Here is an 18,698-nt window from a genome sequence, read left to right on the forward strand (position 1 = left end):
GCTTGACAGCAAAGCGGTACGGATGTAAAAACAATTGAGCGTGCTCTGCTATTAACAGCTTCATGCAGCTTCAACTTTAGAATTTACTCTATGTTTTCATGTATTACCACATCTCATATGTAATGTTGCAAGGCAAATACAAGACTGTGCCAACAGACTTAATGATGAAATTTACTGTCAGTCTTTACTACTTCATTAGTGCTCCAACAGCCAAAATTCGGCTCAGGGACATACAGACAACAGCAATTAGTAGTTGCACACAGTACCAATACTGTGTTTATATTTATAGACATATTTTTTTAAAGTGCACCCATAAATACATTGAAATAAATACCAGACAGACAGTTCCCCTTTTCAGTTCTTTCAAACCTAATCAGAGCCTGTAGTGTAGTTTATGATAACAGCAAAAAAAGGAGTGAGGTCATGGCATGACTTTATGCAGAATGTAGGACAGAACAATAAGCTTCTCAATGGTGGTCTAGGTTTGAGAACACACAAAAGATTGTAGCCACAGTCTACGAGTTTCACAAAGCATTACAACCAATAACCATATGAGATATTCTGAATCATAGTTTCCAGATGTCAAACTCTGGAGTATCACCACATTTCGACAACTGCAAGCGAATATCTAATTAGAGCGAACAGGTGCAGGCGCAGCATGAGCTCTTTTATTCCAGAGGTCGGCTCTCCAGCGCGCATTCCTTGTACGTCTCTCTATGAGGGGTGGGGGTGAAGGCAGTCATGACAAGGCTACCTGTGTTGCTGAAATGTCACTGCCAATCTGCGACAGAGGGCTAAGACGGCCTGGATTACAGCTCTCTGCCTGCAACAACAGATGGCCTAGCTTCCGTCATACACGCTGCTGAGGGCCAATCTGGGAGAGTAAGGTCCGTCACACAAACAACAGGCAGACATGCCAAAATTACACACAGCAAAAACAAACACACACATTTAAAAAAAATTCACAAAAAAAAAAAAACAAAGAAAAAAATCCTCATTGAATTATTATGTGTAGCAGCTGATCACAAAGCCAACAGCAACACTATGTCTAATTTATTTGTGCATATATGTTGTTTGTAAAAATAAGTCAATGCTAATAGCGCCTTGATTGATTTCTTTGTCTCATACAATGAATACGCAAGTTGCAAAGAAGAAACATGTATTTATTACTCACTGGTGATATTTCTTCTGCTAAAAATAGGAAATGCTAGTCAGTTCTTCTGTATTTGTACCATTTTTATTAACTTATTGTTTACTAAAATAAAGTCAGCTGGGAGCAGGCAGCGATGATCATAAATCGTACTGAAAAATAGTCCATGATTAGAGAAGCATTTCAGAATCAGTAATAATGATAAACACATGTCCCCACTTCAACTTAAACAAAGACTGTTACATAATCTTCAGAGATGTAGGCCCATGGCCTGATAAGCTATCTGAAGACATCGATGAAGCAGATACTACATATTTATACTTCTTTATCCAACCATCAGAAAGACCCAGTCCTGCCCTCTACTCACTGAGCAGCTTCAAAATGGAAAATGAGTCAGGAGTATTATTATTGGCAGAGCCAGCACCATCAGATACGTGCTACTGTGCAAAGCTGCAAAGGCCCAGTTTGGCTGCGTGCCCAGAGACACATGTTCAAATTGGCTTATATCCTCGATTTCATTTCTAATAACAAGAGCCCGTTTGCCTGTGCTGATATTCCTTTCATCACTGTCACCGGACCAAAATGCTTACCAAAGTGTAATCTATACACAAGAGTTTAATATCAGCTTTAATATCAGAAGCGAGTAAAAGCCTGCTGGAACTAGTTTACGTCAGAAACATCTGGAAGCCAGAGGAGTTGCAGGAAAATCAATAAGGACCGTGAGTAAATAATACATGTACAAAAAGATTTCTCCAGCTTAGGTGTCGAGATTAAAAGAGAACTCTCAGTTCATTGTTTCAGGTTTCTGCTTGCCCTAGCTTACTTGACATAATCAAATGAGAGCAGCTCATATAGACTTAATAGAGACACCAATCTCACAGCCTCGCTACTGATATGTGATATAATATTGCTCATTTTGTTCTAACAGCATTTCCTGACCACTGCAGGCTCCCTCAGAAGGACAACGATCCTTGCCACACAGCAAAAACAGATCTGAAGCAGATTGCGAAACACTACAAAGAGCACAAGGTGTTGATCTGACTCCCTCATTGGAAGCTGACTGAGCATCCACAAGAACAAGCCCAACCCACAAAAGACCCCAGCCCAAAATGAACAGGATCCATTATTGTTTGAAAATGTTTAGTTTTACAGAGGGCATATGCCTCAACAAACAGATACTAAAAGTAAGTATTTCCTCTATAGGGCTGGGCCATATCATACCATTCACGGTAATACCGGTGTAATTTTGGGCAACGATAGGAAAATGAAATATCGCGATAGAATATAGGTAAAACGCGCATGCGCAGTGCCTATGTTTACATACGCACATGGCGGCGACGCAGAATGAGAAGAGCAAAAGCGGATCGTTAAATGAAACGGATGAACCAGAATTGGTTTGTAAAAATGCTGCAACTTCAGTGATGTGGAACTGGTTTAGCTTTCGTCCGTCAGACACACAACAAAGCACTATTTTTTGGTAGAGCATGCTAGCGGGCCGTCGTTATTACCGTGTTGTTTGGAAAATACGGCACACTTAAAATCAATCCTTTGATTTTTCTGAAAATCGACAGTGCCCCTTATAATCCCGTGTGCCTTATGTATGAATTCTGGTTGTGTTTACTGACCTCGAAACGATTTTATGTGGTACACGGCGCTCGAAAATCTGCCAAATGTTTTAGTATGGCTTTGCTAAGCTACGAACCTGCACCGCTTGATGGATTGTCGGAGCATTACGGCTATCATAGGCAGGAGCCTCGCGGAGTGATACGTGCTGTGCTTCAACATAATATTACCCTATTGTGTGTGTATAACCTCTTTTTAAGTTTTGTGGATATTATACATGGTTATGCTGAGGATATGTCGGCCAATTTCCACTGGAAATGCCTTTTGGTTAAACTGTCAGCAAGGAAATTGCACTGTTACATTTTTATATAACTTTAATGCACATAAAAAACAGCTGCTTGTTTAAGTGAAAATACATTGATGGGGTTTTTTGCACTAATAAAGTTGTGGAGTTGTAAAGTATTTTGTCTAGTGTCAATTATATCGTCAGTTATATCGTTATCGCAAATTTTCAAATGTATATCGTGATAAATACTTTTGGTCATATCGCCCTGCTCTATTCCTCTATATTTTTATATATTTAATCCTTTCAGCTGTAATTTTTTTCAAAGGTGTAGTTTTAATTTTAATTTTAGGTAACTAAATGTTTTTAGTTGCTGGTCTTTAGCCATCCCTGCACAAGAGGAGCCTACTATATTATTTTATTAGGCGGGCGATTTTAATATTGTGGCTCATCTGTGAAGATCTTCAGTTCCACAATTCCACTATATGATGACCATGCACCTCTTAAAACAAATTCACACTAAACTCTTTGTTCAAAAGCATAGTTAGAAAGCTTAATGCCTTCAGCTTGACTCTTACAGATGTTTTCAGATAAGAAAACTTCAACCCTAGAAACTTTAAAAAAGACATCAAAAAACTCTATGACAGCACTGTACCAATCATATTATATCACACAATAATGATAGTCATACTCACTTCCCATGATCTTTAGTCCACTTTTGAACATGTCAGCAGCTGTAGGATTCCAGTTTGCTGTGACACCTCAAGCTTCAACTACTTTTATCCAGGATTTACTAGCAAGACCATGTGAAAGCTCCAGTCACCCCACTACCCGGGGAGTGAACCCTTTCTGGCAGTCTCAGTATTTGGTTTGCTGTGAACTTTGATCTTTGTTTTGGAACATGCAGTTTTTCTCTCTCTCTCTTTTTCTTTTTTGGACAGATGACAGATGTTGCTCAAGGACTACATACGCCCAACGCCTTATCTGGGGTGAAAAACATACTGATTGAGTAAAGAAATAACTTAAAAAACAAACAGTGCAAATCCCACAAGAGGACTGTTTTTTTAGGTAAACACATTACTTTGTGCTATAATGAGCACTGTCACATCAGAGGTATGCGAAAGCTTTGATCAGTTCATGTGTTTGCCAAGGGTGGTCTTTCATACAATGAGCTGGACTCACACAAGCGCAAGTCCAATCAGGGCCGGCGTAGACCTTAAATACATCATTTTAAAAGTCAATGGTGAGTCACATGTGACTACTTGCATATGGTAATTTGATTTGGTATTAATGACACCTACAGAAAAGGGGGGGGACATCAAGTCTTACCCACTGGCTATACCTGGCTCGCTTCATTCTTGCCTTAAAAGCTAAAAACCAACGCAGTATTCTCCACATCACAATCATCCTCTCTAAAATAATCTATTTAATCAACATTTTTGACAGCAGTCCCTATAGCTCTGTAGTCATTGCCTATACTAATACTGTTGAACAACTGTGATTGGCTTCCCTGTAACTAAAATTAAAATTACTTGCACAACGTTGACAGCTCATACTGAGATTATTGCAAGATCATTGCATCTGCAGGTCAGGACGAACATTTTTCGCATTGTGATTGTCACCCAGCTGTTACACAAACAAAGACTGGACGAGCCTGATCCCTTATCTCTAAAAACATACTGGCTGAGTGAGGTAAAGAAAAACCTATACATAATCAGCACAATTGACGACAGACCTAAAGTACAGAATCAATGCTGAGTCACATGTTGCTATTTGTATATTAAAACATCCAGGCTGTACTAACCTCACCTGAAACATATGAACTTTTAAGTCTTATCTAGGCCAGTGTCCATTTATTTGATCGAGTTTAGTTCGCTTCACCAATCACACAGTGTTGTGACAGCTACTTCTAATAAACGCAAATGCCTGTGAGATGGGGAGACTAGTGATTAAACAACCTGCATTTGTGAATCGACACACTAAAATCCAAAAGCACTTGCATTACTTTCACAACACGTACATTAGCGTGATGCAGTGCCTGCAGGCCAGGACAAACATGTTTGGCCATTTGTGTGACAGATTGGTTATAATCAAACAGAGATAGCAGCAGCCAAGCGGCCAGATGTCTGCCTCCTTAGCACGACTGCTAGCTTTACTACAGATTGCAAAGACATGTGGCACAATTGTAGTAGCATGGCTGTGGACACATGCTGACTGCATGTATGCTGCACATGATCAGTTTCTCTGTCTGGGAGCTAAACTGTGAAATCAGGAAATATGTCTACCATATATTGCTGGGGCTTGAAATATGAACAGAATGACAGAATGGATTTCAATATTTTACACAAAAGGCAGGTAGCATTGCTTAAATGGACATCACTGAAGCTGCATCACTTGCTAAATAAAGCATACCCCATTTAGCTGGTTTACCTGTTGGTATAGTGATGTGCGGCAGGGTGAACACAGAGACCGACAAAAAACAGGAAGGAGAGGAAGCAGCTCCTACATCCTGCTACATAAACACATCAGAGAATGAAAAATAAGCTACCAGTGGTCCCACCAGCTTCCAGCAAGGAAAATATAAAACGCCTCTTCAGCACTGAAGCCTCATTCTGATGCACTCCCTGAATGAACCGGCATAGGAGGAGGAGGGTATACTGGGGGGCGGAGGAGTAGGACAGCCAGGATGTCTTTCAAGAGATATCATATGCACTTGCAAGCAGACTTACAGAACCAGCATCCTGCTGTAGTGTACAGACAAACAGGCTGTAGAGGATCAGAGCTGAAGCAAGAGGAGAGTGTCTTGCTGCTGGAGGATGCAGCCAGCATTTAGTCCTTTGTGCGTTGTGTCAGCAAGGATTACCGCCGTGGTGGAGGAGGAGGAGGAGGAGGTGAGAGGGAGGAGGAAGGCCAGGAAAAGCGGCTGCCTGACGAGCGCTGCATTCAGCTTGACGTTCCCGTGGTCTCACATAAAAAACAGGCCAATGGGCTTTGCTCTGTAAAGGCTTCCTCTGATGCTATACTCCATCACTGAGGGACGTGAGCATCAGCAGCACGCATGTGAAGCTGACACGCTGTGTTTACAGAAACAAAAAAAATGCACAAACACATGCGCATCAAGCTCTGCATAAGGATGCACAGCCCTCTCTTTTATAGCCCGTGGGGACAACATTCGCTTTACTGCCAATAAGCAGACAAGCAAAGGACACAGAGCAGGGGGGAGGGGCACATGGTTCAGGGGGAGGGTCTGGATATTGTGTTTTGTGTTGGGAGATTGCTCAGGGAAATGAAAAGGGGTGGGGCTGGTAATGGTTTCTGATGAATGGGCATCTGCCACAATCCTCTATTTTTATTTTTTTTTTCGGTCGCAAACAGGTTTGTGCAACCACTGCTAGTCAGATAGCAACACCAGCCCAGAGATTCCTCCAAGCTCGCACTGAGAAGAGACGGGCATTTTGTGTGTGTGTGTGTGTGTGTGTGTGTGTGTGTGTGTGTGTGTGTGTGTGTGTGTGTGGGAGGGGGGGAGTGAGAGAGAAAGATAGATTCCCAATGCTTTCCTAGCTTTGAACAATTCTCTTCCAATGTGGCCACAGCTGTGGGAGACATCATCAATATGGATCCAAAAGTGAGCCAAAATGACACTCTGTCCATACTAGCACACACATGAATGTACAGACGGTAATGCCAAGATGTGAAAAGACAAGTGCAAGCTTAGGAAGTACTTGAGACCCAGCCATATAATGAGGTTTATTACACCAACACTGTAAACAAGGCTGCTGCTGTCTATGTAATAGACATATATATAAAAGGAAGCATTCAGTCACCCAGTTCCTCTTCTAGCAGACGCAAACACACACAAACATGTCATCAGATGTCACCAGACTGGGAGGACTGCTGAAATAAAAGCCTTGTTAGAGCCTGGGAAAAAAAGATGTTTTAATATAGCTGCAAGACAGCAGGTACGCTGGCTTTATTTAGAACCTTGATTTTATTACAAAAGACAACAGGGAACAGCAAACACATTTAGCACTGCAAAGAATCAAATGCTCACTTCTATTTATGTCCTGGGTACTCAGGCCTGGAGTATGAGACCAGGCCTCACTGCTCAGTCCAAATGCGTGCCATGAATGCAAACATACTACAGATGAAACAGTATGGAAACTTAGTATGATGATGAAAAATGATGAATGTTTGTTTTTCCACAGAGTGAAAACATTCATTCACTGTAATCATTTAAAGCTCCAGCACATCAGCCAAGTCTGACACTAGGTTATATCCAGTAACACCCCCCCAGGAGTAATTCACATAGCTGCAAATTAGTCTTTAGAAAACTGTAGCAACTGCAATGAGCCCAACAAGTAGCATAACCCGTTTCTCCAGTTGCAACCCCTTTACAAGCGTCTCAACAAATGCCAGGTTTCAAATAATAATATTTTGGTCAGATGACTTAACTATGCAACATGTTATGGTGTGCAAAGGCTAAATAGAGCTTGCAGATATGCAATGAATCTGGCAGCAGAAGAATCATGTGTAATTACAAGAGTGGGTAAAAAGAAAGCCTTTCTCAGCAATGCTCTCTGTGTTTCTGGACACCACAACCAACTCTGATCAAGTTTCCCCTGACACCCTTAAATGCAAATATAGCCACACTTCACTTTTTAGTGTCACCCATCAATCAATTTCTTGACAGATCACAATGGCAGCAAGAAAGCTACCACAACACACAGACCACAAATACCCAGAGGTGGTCCAAGACCAGATGAGATCTAATAGCAGCAGTGTGTTCTTTGTCCAACCCAGGGTTTCCTCGAATTTGATGTGCCCAAAAAAACTCAAATCTAAGGCACTAGGGGCAATCCTGATCAGACACGGAAATCACTTAAAATGGTAGTACAGGACACAATGGAGAAGAAGCTCCTTCCACAAGCTGGAGCTCTTTATCTTGTCTCACACTCCTCCCAGCCACTCTACAAAAAAAAAAAACCCAGCCATTTTGGCAATTTACATTAGCAAATATAAGTATGCCTTTAGCTCAGGATAATAGAAATGGTAACGGTGCAAACCTTCACCTGTCAACCTCACGCTCCATTTCACCATCACTAGATGTAAAGAAGATTAAGAAACACTGGAACTCCTTCACTTGGACCAGCTGATCCTGGGAGCTGTGATTTTGGAAATGACAGAAAGCTGTTCCCAAAGTGGGAGCCAAAAGAAGATTTAGAAGACCGATTGAGAGAGGTGTTACCACGTGCTACCTTGTCCAGATTCAGGAAGCCACAACCAGACCTGGGAGGGTAACATCCTTCCAGATATTGCTGGGAGAACTAGGTCAGGTCATTGTCCAAATGTGTCCATTCTCGCATGCAGCACACACAGGTACTGTCCATTTTCAACCACAATGTTTAATGTGATCCTAACAGCACATCCCCTGGGTAATGGTTAGCGAAGTTCTGGGCTGCAGTATGACGATTTTTCTAGTCACCTGAGGCGCTGCTCCATCCCAAGAAGAATTCAATTTTCTGGCACAAATGCTGCACTCTAAAACATCAGCAAAATTAGACTGTTTTTGACCTGTGGATTGCTACACTTGGTTAAACCCATTACTGCACTCGTGACTGCTAACATCAAGCTCCACTATGCAATATTATGCATGCTTGTCAGCCAAAAATCCCCTTTTCTTAGCTTAGTTTGAAAATCTACTTAAAAAGACAAGAAATGTTTAATAAGTGATGTGGAAACACTCAAAAGGTCACCATATTTTCCATCATTTACAGAATGTATCATTCCAGCCACCAAGCGCTAATGATGGAAACACAAACCATAACAGGGCCACTAAAATCATTAATTCTAAATAACTGCTATTTTAAACAGGCCACGTGTTGAAGAAAGTTTCGAACTTCTTTCCAAAAGTTAAATCAAATAGCATAATACCTTACCTTGGGTATTTCCACATAATATTTTCCCCATTTGTCCTAAAACGCAGTAAAGTGAACTGCTTCTCTAAAACACTAGCCACAACCGTGATGTAGGAAAGCAAGCAGGCGCTTCAGGTTATTACTGTAATGTAGATTTGTGGAACCAATAAGAGACAAGACAAAGACACAGCAGAGGGCTGAAACTATGCTGCCGAGTAGGTGTGGCTGACCAGTTATATGACCAGTTGCTGCTCCAGTGTGAGGCAGCTGCAACTGAGCTCTGATTCATCACTACCAAATGACCAGAAAGATGACAGGTGTTTAAAAAAAACAGTGCCACAGTCTTACCACCTGTCAGGGTAGCCAGACACTGCAACATCAATGACAAAATAATTTCTCTAACAGTGCCCATCGTTTAATCTAATAGTTTTTTATTCTTAAGCTCCCACAGTTCTGTCTTTTTCAGCATTTTCAGTCAGGTGACAGTGAATATAAAGTTTGTCCAATGCTGATGGATACAGTAAAACAACCATGACACCCCACAAACTGAAAGTAAGCCTCCTTGTTATCGACTGCCTGACCTCTCATGTGACGAAGGCGTGACACTAAACACCTCTCAAAATTTGCCGGCTTAATTACAGCAAATGTTATGCAGATTGTTACACTTTAAAGGCAGTCCAAAACTATTCGCTCTAGCTTAAGTGTGGCTTTTTTGAATTGACAACTGAAGTTCAAGCAGCTTCACCACAGTATAACGATGCTGTGATTGTAACAGGAAAATTAACGGAAGCCTTCCATCTTAAAGGCAGCTGGACAGACTCACATCTGTGTTCTTATTTAGTCAAAACTGTGCCGTGACACACACACAGACCTTTTTTCCTCGGTAAAACAGTGACCAGAAATCAGCGTCGCTTTTTTAGGGATGGCTGGATTCTGCGTATTACTAGCTTCTCTAACGTTAATGCTAGCTAGCTAATTCATGTTTTCCCAACCTGTACTGGTATATTAAAAAAAGAGGCAGCTTATTTTACAGGTGTAGCTACTCACCGGGTCTTTTCCACGAATTTATTTTGCAGTGAAATAAAATTCCATATTGCTGCCTACTATCAACGCTGACATGGCTTGCTTCAAGACAAATAAGTATTTACAATACTGAAAGCTTCTGCTGCACACAGCCATGACAACACGCCCATGCGTTACGTCACTGGTGCTACCTTCACGTGCTCCTCGTGAAAAAGGAAACAAATCTTCATTCAAATACAAACTGTATACAATCACCGGCCACTTCATTGGGTATACCGGTTCAACTGGTCGTTAATTAAGATATCTTTACAGCCAACCCATCTTATGGTATCAGCTATGGCAGCAACTCCAGGCGTTTGGCTATATAGACATAGTCAAGACGAAGTTCAAACCAAGCATCAGAATGGGGACGAGTGGTGATTTAAGTGACTTTGAACGTGGCATGTCTATTGGTGCCAGGATCTGAGTACTTCACACTGTTGATCTTCTTGGATTTTTCTGCACAACATGTTGTCTGATTAAAATGCCTTGTTGATGACAGAGGTCAGGGCACAGTGGCTGTAACTCGAGTAACCACTCGTTACAACCAATATATACAGAAGAGCATCTCTGAATGCAAAACAGCACAAACCTTAAAGCAGATGGGCTACAGCAGCAGAAGACCACACTGGGTTCCCCTCCTGCCAGCTACGAAGAAGAGACTGAGGCCACAGTTCACACGGGCCAAACTGGACAATAGATGACTGGGAAAAAATTACCTGCTCTGATGAGCTTTGATTTGTGCTGCAACATTCAGACGGTTTGGTGTAAACAACATAAAAGCTCTGACACATCCTACATTTTATAAATAGTTCAGGCTGTTGGTGGTGTAATTGTGTGTGGAGTATCTTGGCACACTTTTGACCCATTAGTGCCAACTGAGCATTGTTTAAACACCACAGCCTACCTCAGTATTGTTGCTGAATATATTTGTCTCTTTTTGACCACAGTGTACCCATCTTCTGATGGCTGCTTCTAGCGGGATAACACACCACATCAAAAAGTTGGCTGGTTTCTTGTACGTGGCAATTAGTTTTCTGGATTCAAATGACCTTCAGTAATCATCTCAATCTAGTAGTACATTTGGGATGTGGTGGCACGGGAGATTTGAATTATAGGTGTTCAGGCGGCAACTCTGCAGCAAGTGTGAGATACTGTAAACATGAACCTAAATCTCTGAGGTATGTTGTCAGAAACTTGTTGAATTTATGCCACAAAGAATTAAGGTAGTTCTGAAGGCAATAGCAAGGTGTAACTAATGAAGTGGCCAGTAAGTGTGTTTTATAGCGTTTGACTTCAAATAATAACCAATCACATTTATCCAGTATGTCACCTGTGTAGCTTCAGTGCAAAGAAACAAGAGCATTAGAGGTGATAATAATATTTTTTTAAACTTTCTTTAAAACATAATAAATGGGTTAAAGGGAAAGCAAAACTATTTGAAACAAGGTTATTCAACAATCGTTCACTGTGCTGACTTATATTTCACGTGTCCTCCTTCTCGTCATCTTAAATGAACTCAAAGTACAACCAGTCACATAAGATTAATGTACCTTTCAGTTCATCAGTATTTATAGGATGCCAACATATCAATAGCATTTTCAATGCATAATGTTATGGTGCTCCACTGTTTACAGCATTTATCAGATGGGAGTGGCAGTTTTCAACATGCAGTTCATTTGCCCCTCATGTCTCTGGGCTATGGGTGGATACTGCAGAATGCAGTATGGAGCCATGTAATTATTAAAGTAAAGCTCGGGACAGCCTTCCTAATGAAATACAATTAAAGCACTCGACTCTTAACTGCACTGTAACTAAGGTTAAAGTGTAAAACTATCAGCTATGTTTAAGGACAAAGAAAAAGGAATACTGCAAACACGTCCAGTAAATAAAAAGTATTCAATTAAAAGAATAGAAATAAAGCTTCTACTACGATCTTTTATTAAAATAACTTTCCACAGAGGCTGTGTTTTATCATCGTTCTTCTGCTAATATTCAAATTAGTGATACTTATAGATTTTGATACTATAAGACATAGAATGTGTAAACAATTAGCCTAACACCGAGTCGTTACACCAAAACGTCAGAGAGCGCGTGAAGCGTTTAATAACACAAAGCCTGCGACAGCTTTCTGTGCCTGTTGTCCTAACACCTGTTCAATGCTGCCCCCTGCTGGCCAACTATGACCATGGTTTTGGGGGGCTCAATATGCACTTGTTAATGAAACTTCAACATTATTGTATTAGAATCATAAGTGTACATTAGAACATAATTGCAGATTATATTTAGTGCCTGCTGTTAGAAATGTAATTTAGTGGAGTTATAGTGGCATGGAGGAATGACTCGATGTGCACGTCTGTGTGGGTTTTCAGTCATCCAGGTCATAGTAAGAAGGCGACTGGTCTTCTTTATGGTGTTAGAAGATGTTTGACCTCTGTGCCTTGTCATGTTAGCCAAGGCACAGTTGAAAGAAGAGCCACTTTGACATGATAAGACATCTGCTCTTAAAGGTTAAAGGTCACTCTGTCGAGGATGCCAATGCTCACATTTTGGAGCGAGACCACAGGTGGTTTGAAAGAGGAATAAAAGAGGTCATCTATGTCCATCATTGAACAGAGGGAGTGGCTGCCCCCCTTCCCAAGCACCTCATGTCATGTGATCTCAATAAATCACATGATAGGGTAGGGCAAGGTGTTCCAATGGTTTCACCTGAAACCTGTGGGTGGTGGTAATGACTCACACCTTGGCTCATGTGATGATAGGAGGTATTCATTGACCCACTAAGCATAAAAAACCCACTAGAATTTAAATACCTTCGTGTCTCCTTTTTGGTTCTAGAACTGAAGAAGCCCCTTGGAAGAGAGGTGAAACATCATCCAAAAAAATAAACCCTAAAGAAGTTCAGTCACTTTTCTAAGTTTCATCTGTCCTGTTCAGAGTTCAGCCTGTGAAGAAAGAAGGGACTCAGACTTTTCTGAATGTTTCTTGACTTTTAGATGATCTTTCTATGTGGTATGAATGAGACTGTGCTACTATTCATGCCAGCTTTGTATAGCTCTAAGAACACGAGAGAAGTGTCCATATTATGAAGCATTAGTTGCTCTGCTATTATGTGTGATGTATTTTCTTTTTCATATTTGGGGGTTGTTGTTTTTTTCCCCCACCCAATGTAAAACTAAGGATTTCTAAACGTTTAGCGATGTTTACTTGTCTCAATCCATCTGGATTAAAGATGAGTAAGCAATCTTACCTTCGATTCAAAGTGAAGACATCAGTATGAGTAACTTTTATTACAAGCTGACAAAATACTATTAGGCTCTCCAAAATGAAAACCACAATGAACAAATCAAGAGTATGTACCATGAAGAGAGGACAGCAATGGTTTACTGATGTTTGTAGGATCATGTTATATGTCATGTCTAGAAATATGGCAACAGTAGGTTTACTTTCAGTCTTTATATGATGAAAATGTTGCCCGCCTCTACAAATCAACACCAACACTTCGTACTTTTACCAACACATTACAGCAGGCTCAATACTCGATAAAAGAATCTTGATTATGTTTTCAGCATCCCGAAGGAGGAGCTAAGTCTGTTCAGCTCATAAATTAAACATTAAATTAAAGCCAGCGAGACCCTTTAGACAGTTTTGTATGAATACAAATCAGTACGTAAACTAGTCAGTATTAAATCGACAAAATTTGAATTTTCTACTAAATCACAGTAATGGCAGGCTGCCAGAAGGAGCCAGAATGATCCCGAATACATAGAAAAGTCCCATCAGGAGGTTGAGCTTGGCTGTTTTCTGGGGGATCTTGGCGTAGCATCGGCTCCTGAACTGCTTCTCCAGGGAGAAGGCCATGGGCAGCGTGAGCAGAGGCAGTGCCATGCTGATGGTGTAACGGGTGGCGAGGATGCAAAAGAGCACGTAAGGGACAAAGAGCAGGAGGTTGTAGAGGACGTAAGACAGCATAGGTCCAATGAGGATGGCCAGGGTGACAATCCCCGCTTGCTTGTCAGAGTCCATGTCTCTCGTGTTGTTGCTGTGGAGGATAGCTTCTGTGTTGAGGGCCAGCGGGACGGCATACACCAACGGGAGCACGGAGAGGTACCCGACCTGCACCGCGTGGGCAAACATGACCGCCAGTGGGCCGAAGGTAATGAGGATGACTACGTCTCCCAGGGCCACATACTTGAGGCCGATGCCTGAAGAAGAAGAGAAAACAGGATCAGTCAAAAACAGCAAACTGAGTTCCACCGAGTCTCACAGGCAAAGGTTTGGCAGTACATTTAAAAGAGTATTCCAGCAGTCTGGCTACTGCATTGTTTTAAAGTTTGGGTTAGTCTTAGACAAGTTTGGTCAGAATCATTTGATCCCCACCTCCCATGACACGATTTTTTTTTTAAGCCTTTCATTAGTGCGTCACTTCCATGTAAAGTCTTTCAAGCCAATTTGAAAAACTGACCAACTATTATCACACACTCACCAGTACCTACCACAGCCAGTAAACTGCTGTTTTTATATCAGTGATGTTCCCCAACACCACCTTTTTTCCCTTAGCAGTGATCAAATTCCTAAAAACACATCACCATTCATTCAAATGATGCATTTTACTTTATTATTTGTAATGGTAAAGTCTTTCAGGAATAAACGTAACCCTACACCTCTGCCTACTTCAGCCTGAGTGGATCTATGAATACCCGACCCCTCCACCACCTCACTGCAAATGACTCTACTTAAACACAATGTTAGAAATTTAAGTGATAGATAACATGATCCTTTAGCCTGACTATGTTATCAAACAGTCAATCTAGGAACCCACCACCTCGTGTGCATACTGAAGCGCAATTTATCATCCGGACATATGGTGACTGGCTGAAAAGTGGAAGGGAATAGTGAAGAGTGTGACAGTGGAGTTTACGTGGAACAGCAGAACTGCAAATAAATACAGAAAGAAAAGCACAGACAGTGGCTGCTTCACAGAGAAAACTTCGCTTTTCGCTGTGGCTCACTGACCAACACCACAAGCTGGAGTAACCCTTAGACCAGTTGTACCACATACTTTGTACATCGCCTCCATCTGACAACAGATGCTCTCTACAGGCACACAGGCCATCCCTGAAGTGCCAGCAGTCGGCACTCTGCTGGACCATAAACTCTGCCTGCAGTCCAGCAGAGGCAACATGTGCACTATCCACTAACACAGTGGTAAAAACAATTACAAAAGTCCAATGCAGCTCCTGTCTGCATTTTTATTGCCGTTTCTTGGGCGCTTTTCCCATTCCAACTGAACTTTGCTGTCACTCCCTTCTTATTCTGGCCTACTTGATGCTTACATCTGCCATTTTCAGCAATGTGACGACGGGAGATGCACATCATGTTACATGGAAGGTTATGGTGTAGGCATCACTGTCCAAATGGAAACATGTACACAGATCCAACACATTTGCGGGCCCATAAATTCTGCTTAAGCTGACCAATCTTATAAGCACTCTAGTCTAATCATAGTAAATTCAGGCCAATACTTTGTGTTACATCTAGCACTCATTATTTAGCAAGGCAGAAATATTTTCAAAAGCCAATAAATAGTTACACTGTCATGAGATGATCTGGTTTTCAGACTGCATTACAGCAAATCCAGTCCTTGTATGAAGTGTTTACCTTCATGCAATTACACAAGACTACAAACCAAAACCAGAAAGCTTCTCATACCAAAACCTGTGTCCTTTGCATATGCAGATATCTGTTAACAGAAGTTATTCAACATCTCTTGGTGGTAGATGAACATTTTTCCTGAAAATCAGCTTTGACAATCCTGATCATCTGAACTTTTTTCCTAAAACAAAATATCACACTTAAAAAAAAAAAAAAGAAAGAAAAAGAAAAAAGTCCTGATGAACTACATTCTGTTGGAAAGCATGGATGTCACCTCATGAAAAAATGTGACACATCTCTGACATGTTTTTAAAGAAATGCTTTCTTAAAGGGCCAGTTCACCCAAATTCAACAAACAGGTAACTGTGGGGATGGGTCTTTTGCCAGTTTTCAGTCATCTGTCTCTCAAACATCTGCCACCAGATTGTGAAATATATTTTTTCAGTGTTGAATCGCACCTCAATGATTTTAGGGTAGATGCAGAGTACAAATTATCTGCAAAGCTATGAACCAAAAGTGACCCTCCAACATGTTGAGTAGTACAGCTTAAATTTAAGATGTGTGTTGACAAACAGATAAGCAGTGGTTAATACTCAATTTAACGTTTCACTCACCACCAGTGTATAAGAAGGAGCTGGAGAGACCCCCAAAGTAAATTAGGGCTAGGTGCTCCAGCCTCAGCGTAGACAGGAAGAAAAGCAGAGTGGCACACAAGCACCCCAGAGAATATAACAAAGCGCCAAACATAACAACATCCTGTGGCGCCAGGATTTCGTCCACAAGAGTCCTATCATCACTCTTCTTGTGGTCAATCCCTTTGGAGAAGTCATAGTAGGTGTTTACAAGGTTACCCGCCCCGTGAACCACGAGGACAGCCACAGCACACACCATCAGAACGACCAAGTCCACAGAGCCATCCAGTTTGTACGCCAAGGCGCTGCCGAGGGCCACGGGCGTAAGTGAGGCGCTGAAGCTCCATGGCCTCAATGCTAGCACATAGGCAGCACACTTGTGCCTCACATGCGAGGCAACGCGGGCCATCCTTGACATTTTGTTAGCAGGTGGAGGATGATTTTGCACAGAGTTACTCATACCAGTTGCCCATTGCTGGCCATTATGACCATTTGACCCTGCAAGTAAAAACGTTTCCGCCCTGCTTTGTTTCTGCTCTTTGGCCATTGTCCTTCAAGGTGGTCTGCAACACGAGCAATGTTCCCAAATATTCCGAGTCTGGGATTTCTGCAAGAAACAAAAAACACAGAATATAAATTTACAAAATGGACAGCTGACAATGTTTACAAAACCACAGCCATCATATGAACATATCATTTCCAATACACTAAACAAAGCCAGGTAGCAAACTTTAGTACTTTGAGGAAATATGTCAAGAATTTTGGTGTAATGGTTTGCAACATTTGCCTTACACACAAAAGATCTCCAGTTTTAAGAAAGAAATGAATGCCAGAATGCACTTAATAAGAAACTGTGGTAACACTTACCAATACCCTTAGTGGTGTGACAACTTAATGTGACGATGTTAACTTACAACAGCAAGTAACAATAAAAACCAACAAGCTTTGTTTTAAAGGTGCTATATAAGTAAAGTTACTGGTTGAGAGTAAACAAACAAAAGATTGGTAAAACATTTGAACAAAGTTTAAAGGTTGGACAGCACTGGCAGAGGAAGTCTACAGGCACATGGAGATTAAAAGCAGAAGCAAATATAAGATATTGAAAAATAATCACCCAAAAGAGATCACATTATACAGCACAACATAAAAGTAATTCAACACTGAGAAAGCCCAATTATTAAAAAATGTCTATAAGAGAGATTTAAACAGACAGGGATGGCTAGCAGAGCCTTGACTTGGAACCACAAGTTTATGGTGTCATATGATTTCAATTATACTTTGGCGAAGTCCAGAGAGGGCCTTAAAAGTCATCATAAAAACAATCCAAAAGTTACAATAAACTAAAACAGGAGTGATATGTTATCCTGTTTTGGTTTTGGCGAAGAACTAAAAACTTTTACATATTTTTTTCTGAAAGTTTTACACAGACTTTGTTACTGACATACACAACCACGTCACATCCTCCATCTTCTGGGAAATGTTCACACAGTTTAAGGCTGTTTGTAGACATGTACATACCCTGTTGTGTTTGTTTGTTAAACTGTGTGAATGAATAAATACGAACTGCGTGACAAATAGTCTCACTGAGTTCCAGGGAATTTATTTTTAAGTGGGTCGTTTAAAAGCCCAACTCCGGCTTACTGTCAATACAAACTTCATTTGAAATTTGGATGAAACTATCCTCGGGAGAAAAACTGCTCAGGTGCTACCCAGACAAGGACACGGCACTCGAAAGGGGGCAAACAACATGAGGCTAACTACTGAGATTATGGGATTAAAGCTAAGTGCTAGCCATCCGAGCTAATGGCTGTGTGTACGGGGACAGAGGGGAGGAAATGTCTGACAGCAGTTCTTACCTGCTATGTTTTCAATATCCCACACACACCGGCACTCTCTCCACTTAAAACCATATTTCTCTTCAAGCTGAGCTCGGTGTTGAAGGAGACAGTTAGAAATCTTACGTGTCAGCTTCTACAGTACCGGACTGGCTGGCCACTGTAAAGCCTGCGAGACCAGACGGGCGCCATTTCCTCCGTCACGAGTGTAACCGCGTACAGAGGTCGAAGAAAACAAGCGTCGTAAAAAAAAAAGGTTCCGCCCTCTTTTTTTATTCTTAGATATAAACCCGGATAAGAGGCAGAAAATAAACGGACGGATGGATGGATACAGCACAGGAAAATTCTTTATATTTTGTTAGGAAAATGGGAAATAGGCCAGTTTATTGAAACATAAGCAAAGATACAGAATATAGGGCACAAAAACGAAAAGAAACGTGTTTGTGAAATTCTATCCAGTTTGCATCAATATTTGATGTGAATACCTTTGTTCTTCAACGCAGCCTGAACTGTCTTAGACAAGCTTCCATTTATTTCTTTAAGTCGTCTTCAGGAATAGTTAAGGCTTCTTGAACATTCACAGCTCTTCTTTGGATGTTGGCT

General features: G+C 41.2%; 2 protein-coding genes across 5 annotated transcripts in view; both read right to left on the reverse strand.

The window, feature by feature from the left end:
- The window catches only part of mib2 (MIB E3 ubiquitin protein ligase 2), a 39,855-nt gene extending 29,740 nt beyond the window's left edge, over positions 1–10,115 (reverse strand). Inside the window, exon 1 of one of the 4 annotated variants that reach the window (XM_039604473.1) lies at positions 9,959–10,115. Coding sequence is in view for 2 of the 4 variants with exons in the window: in XM_039604472.1 (XP_039460406.1) it covers positions 5,726–5,825 (100 nt within the window). In the remaining 2 variants the exon portion in view is untranslated. Of the gene's footprint in view, positions 1–3,691; positions 3,841–5,426; positions 5,557–5,725; positions 5,949–9,958 lie in introns of those variants that run through there. The other 3 variants (XM_039604472.1, XM_039604474.1, XM_031745063.2) reach the window with 3 other exon arrangements.
- A 3,121-nt stretch (positions 10,116–13,236) lies between these two features.
- On the reverse strand, positions 13,237–18,317 carry ubiad1 (UbiA prenyltransferase domain containing 1). The gene is made up of 3 exons (XM_031745099.2): positions 18,117–18,317; positions 16,243–16,867; positions 13,237–14,178 (listed from the first exon to the last, which is right to left on the reverse strand). Exons 2-3 carry the CDS (start codon positions 16,805–16,807, stop codon positions 13,691–13,693), a joined length of 1,053 nt encoding a protein of 350 aa, XP_031600959.1. The 5' UTR covers positions 16,808–16,867; positions 18,117–18,317; the 3' UTR covers positions 13,237–13,690.
- Between the last annotated feature and the right edge of the window lie 381 nt (positions 18,318–18,698).

The sequence above is a fragment of the Oreochromis aureus genome, linkage group 20, assembly GCF_013358895.1.
Source record: "Oreochromis aureus strain Israel breed Guangdong linkage group 20, ZZ_aureus, whole genome shotgun sequence".
Taxonomy (NCBI): Eukaryota; Metazoa; Chordata; class Actinopteri; order Cichliformes; family Cichlidae; genus Oreochromis; species Oreochromis aureus.

Excerpts from the sequence above, each read along its gene's own strand:
- ubiad1 (XM_031745099.2), bottom strand. The coding sequence starts at position 16,807 with ATGGCCAAAGAGCAGAAACAAAGCAGGGCGGAAACGTTTTTACTTGCA. Across the intron at positions 14,179-16,242 it reads CTCCTTCTTATACACTGGTG|GCATCGGCCTCAAGTATGTG; the intron begins GTGAGTGAAACG and ends CTTCTTCTTCAG.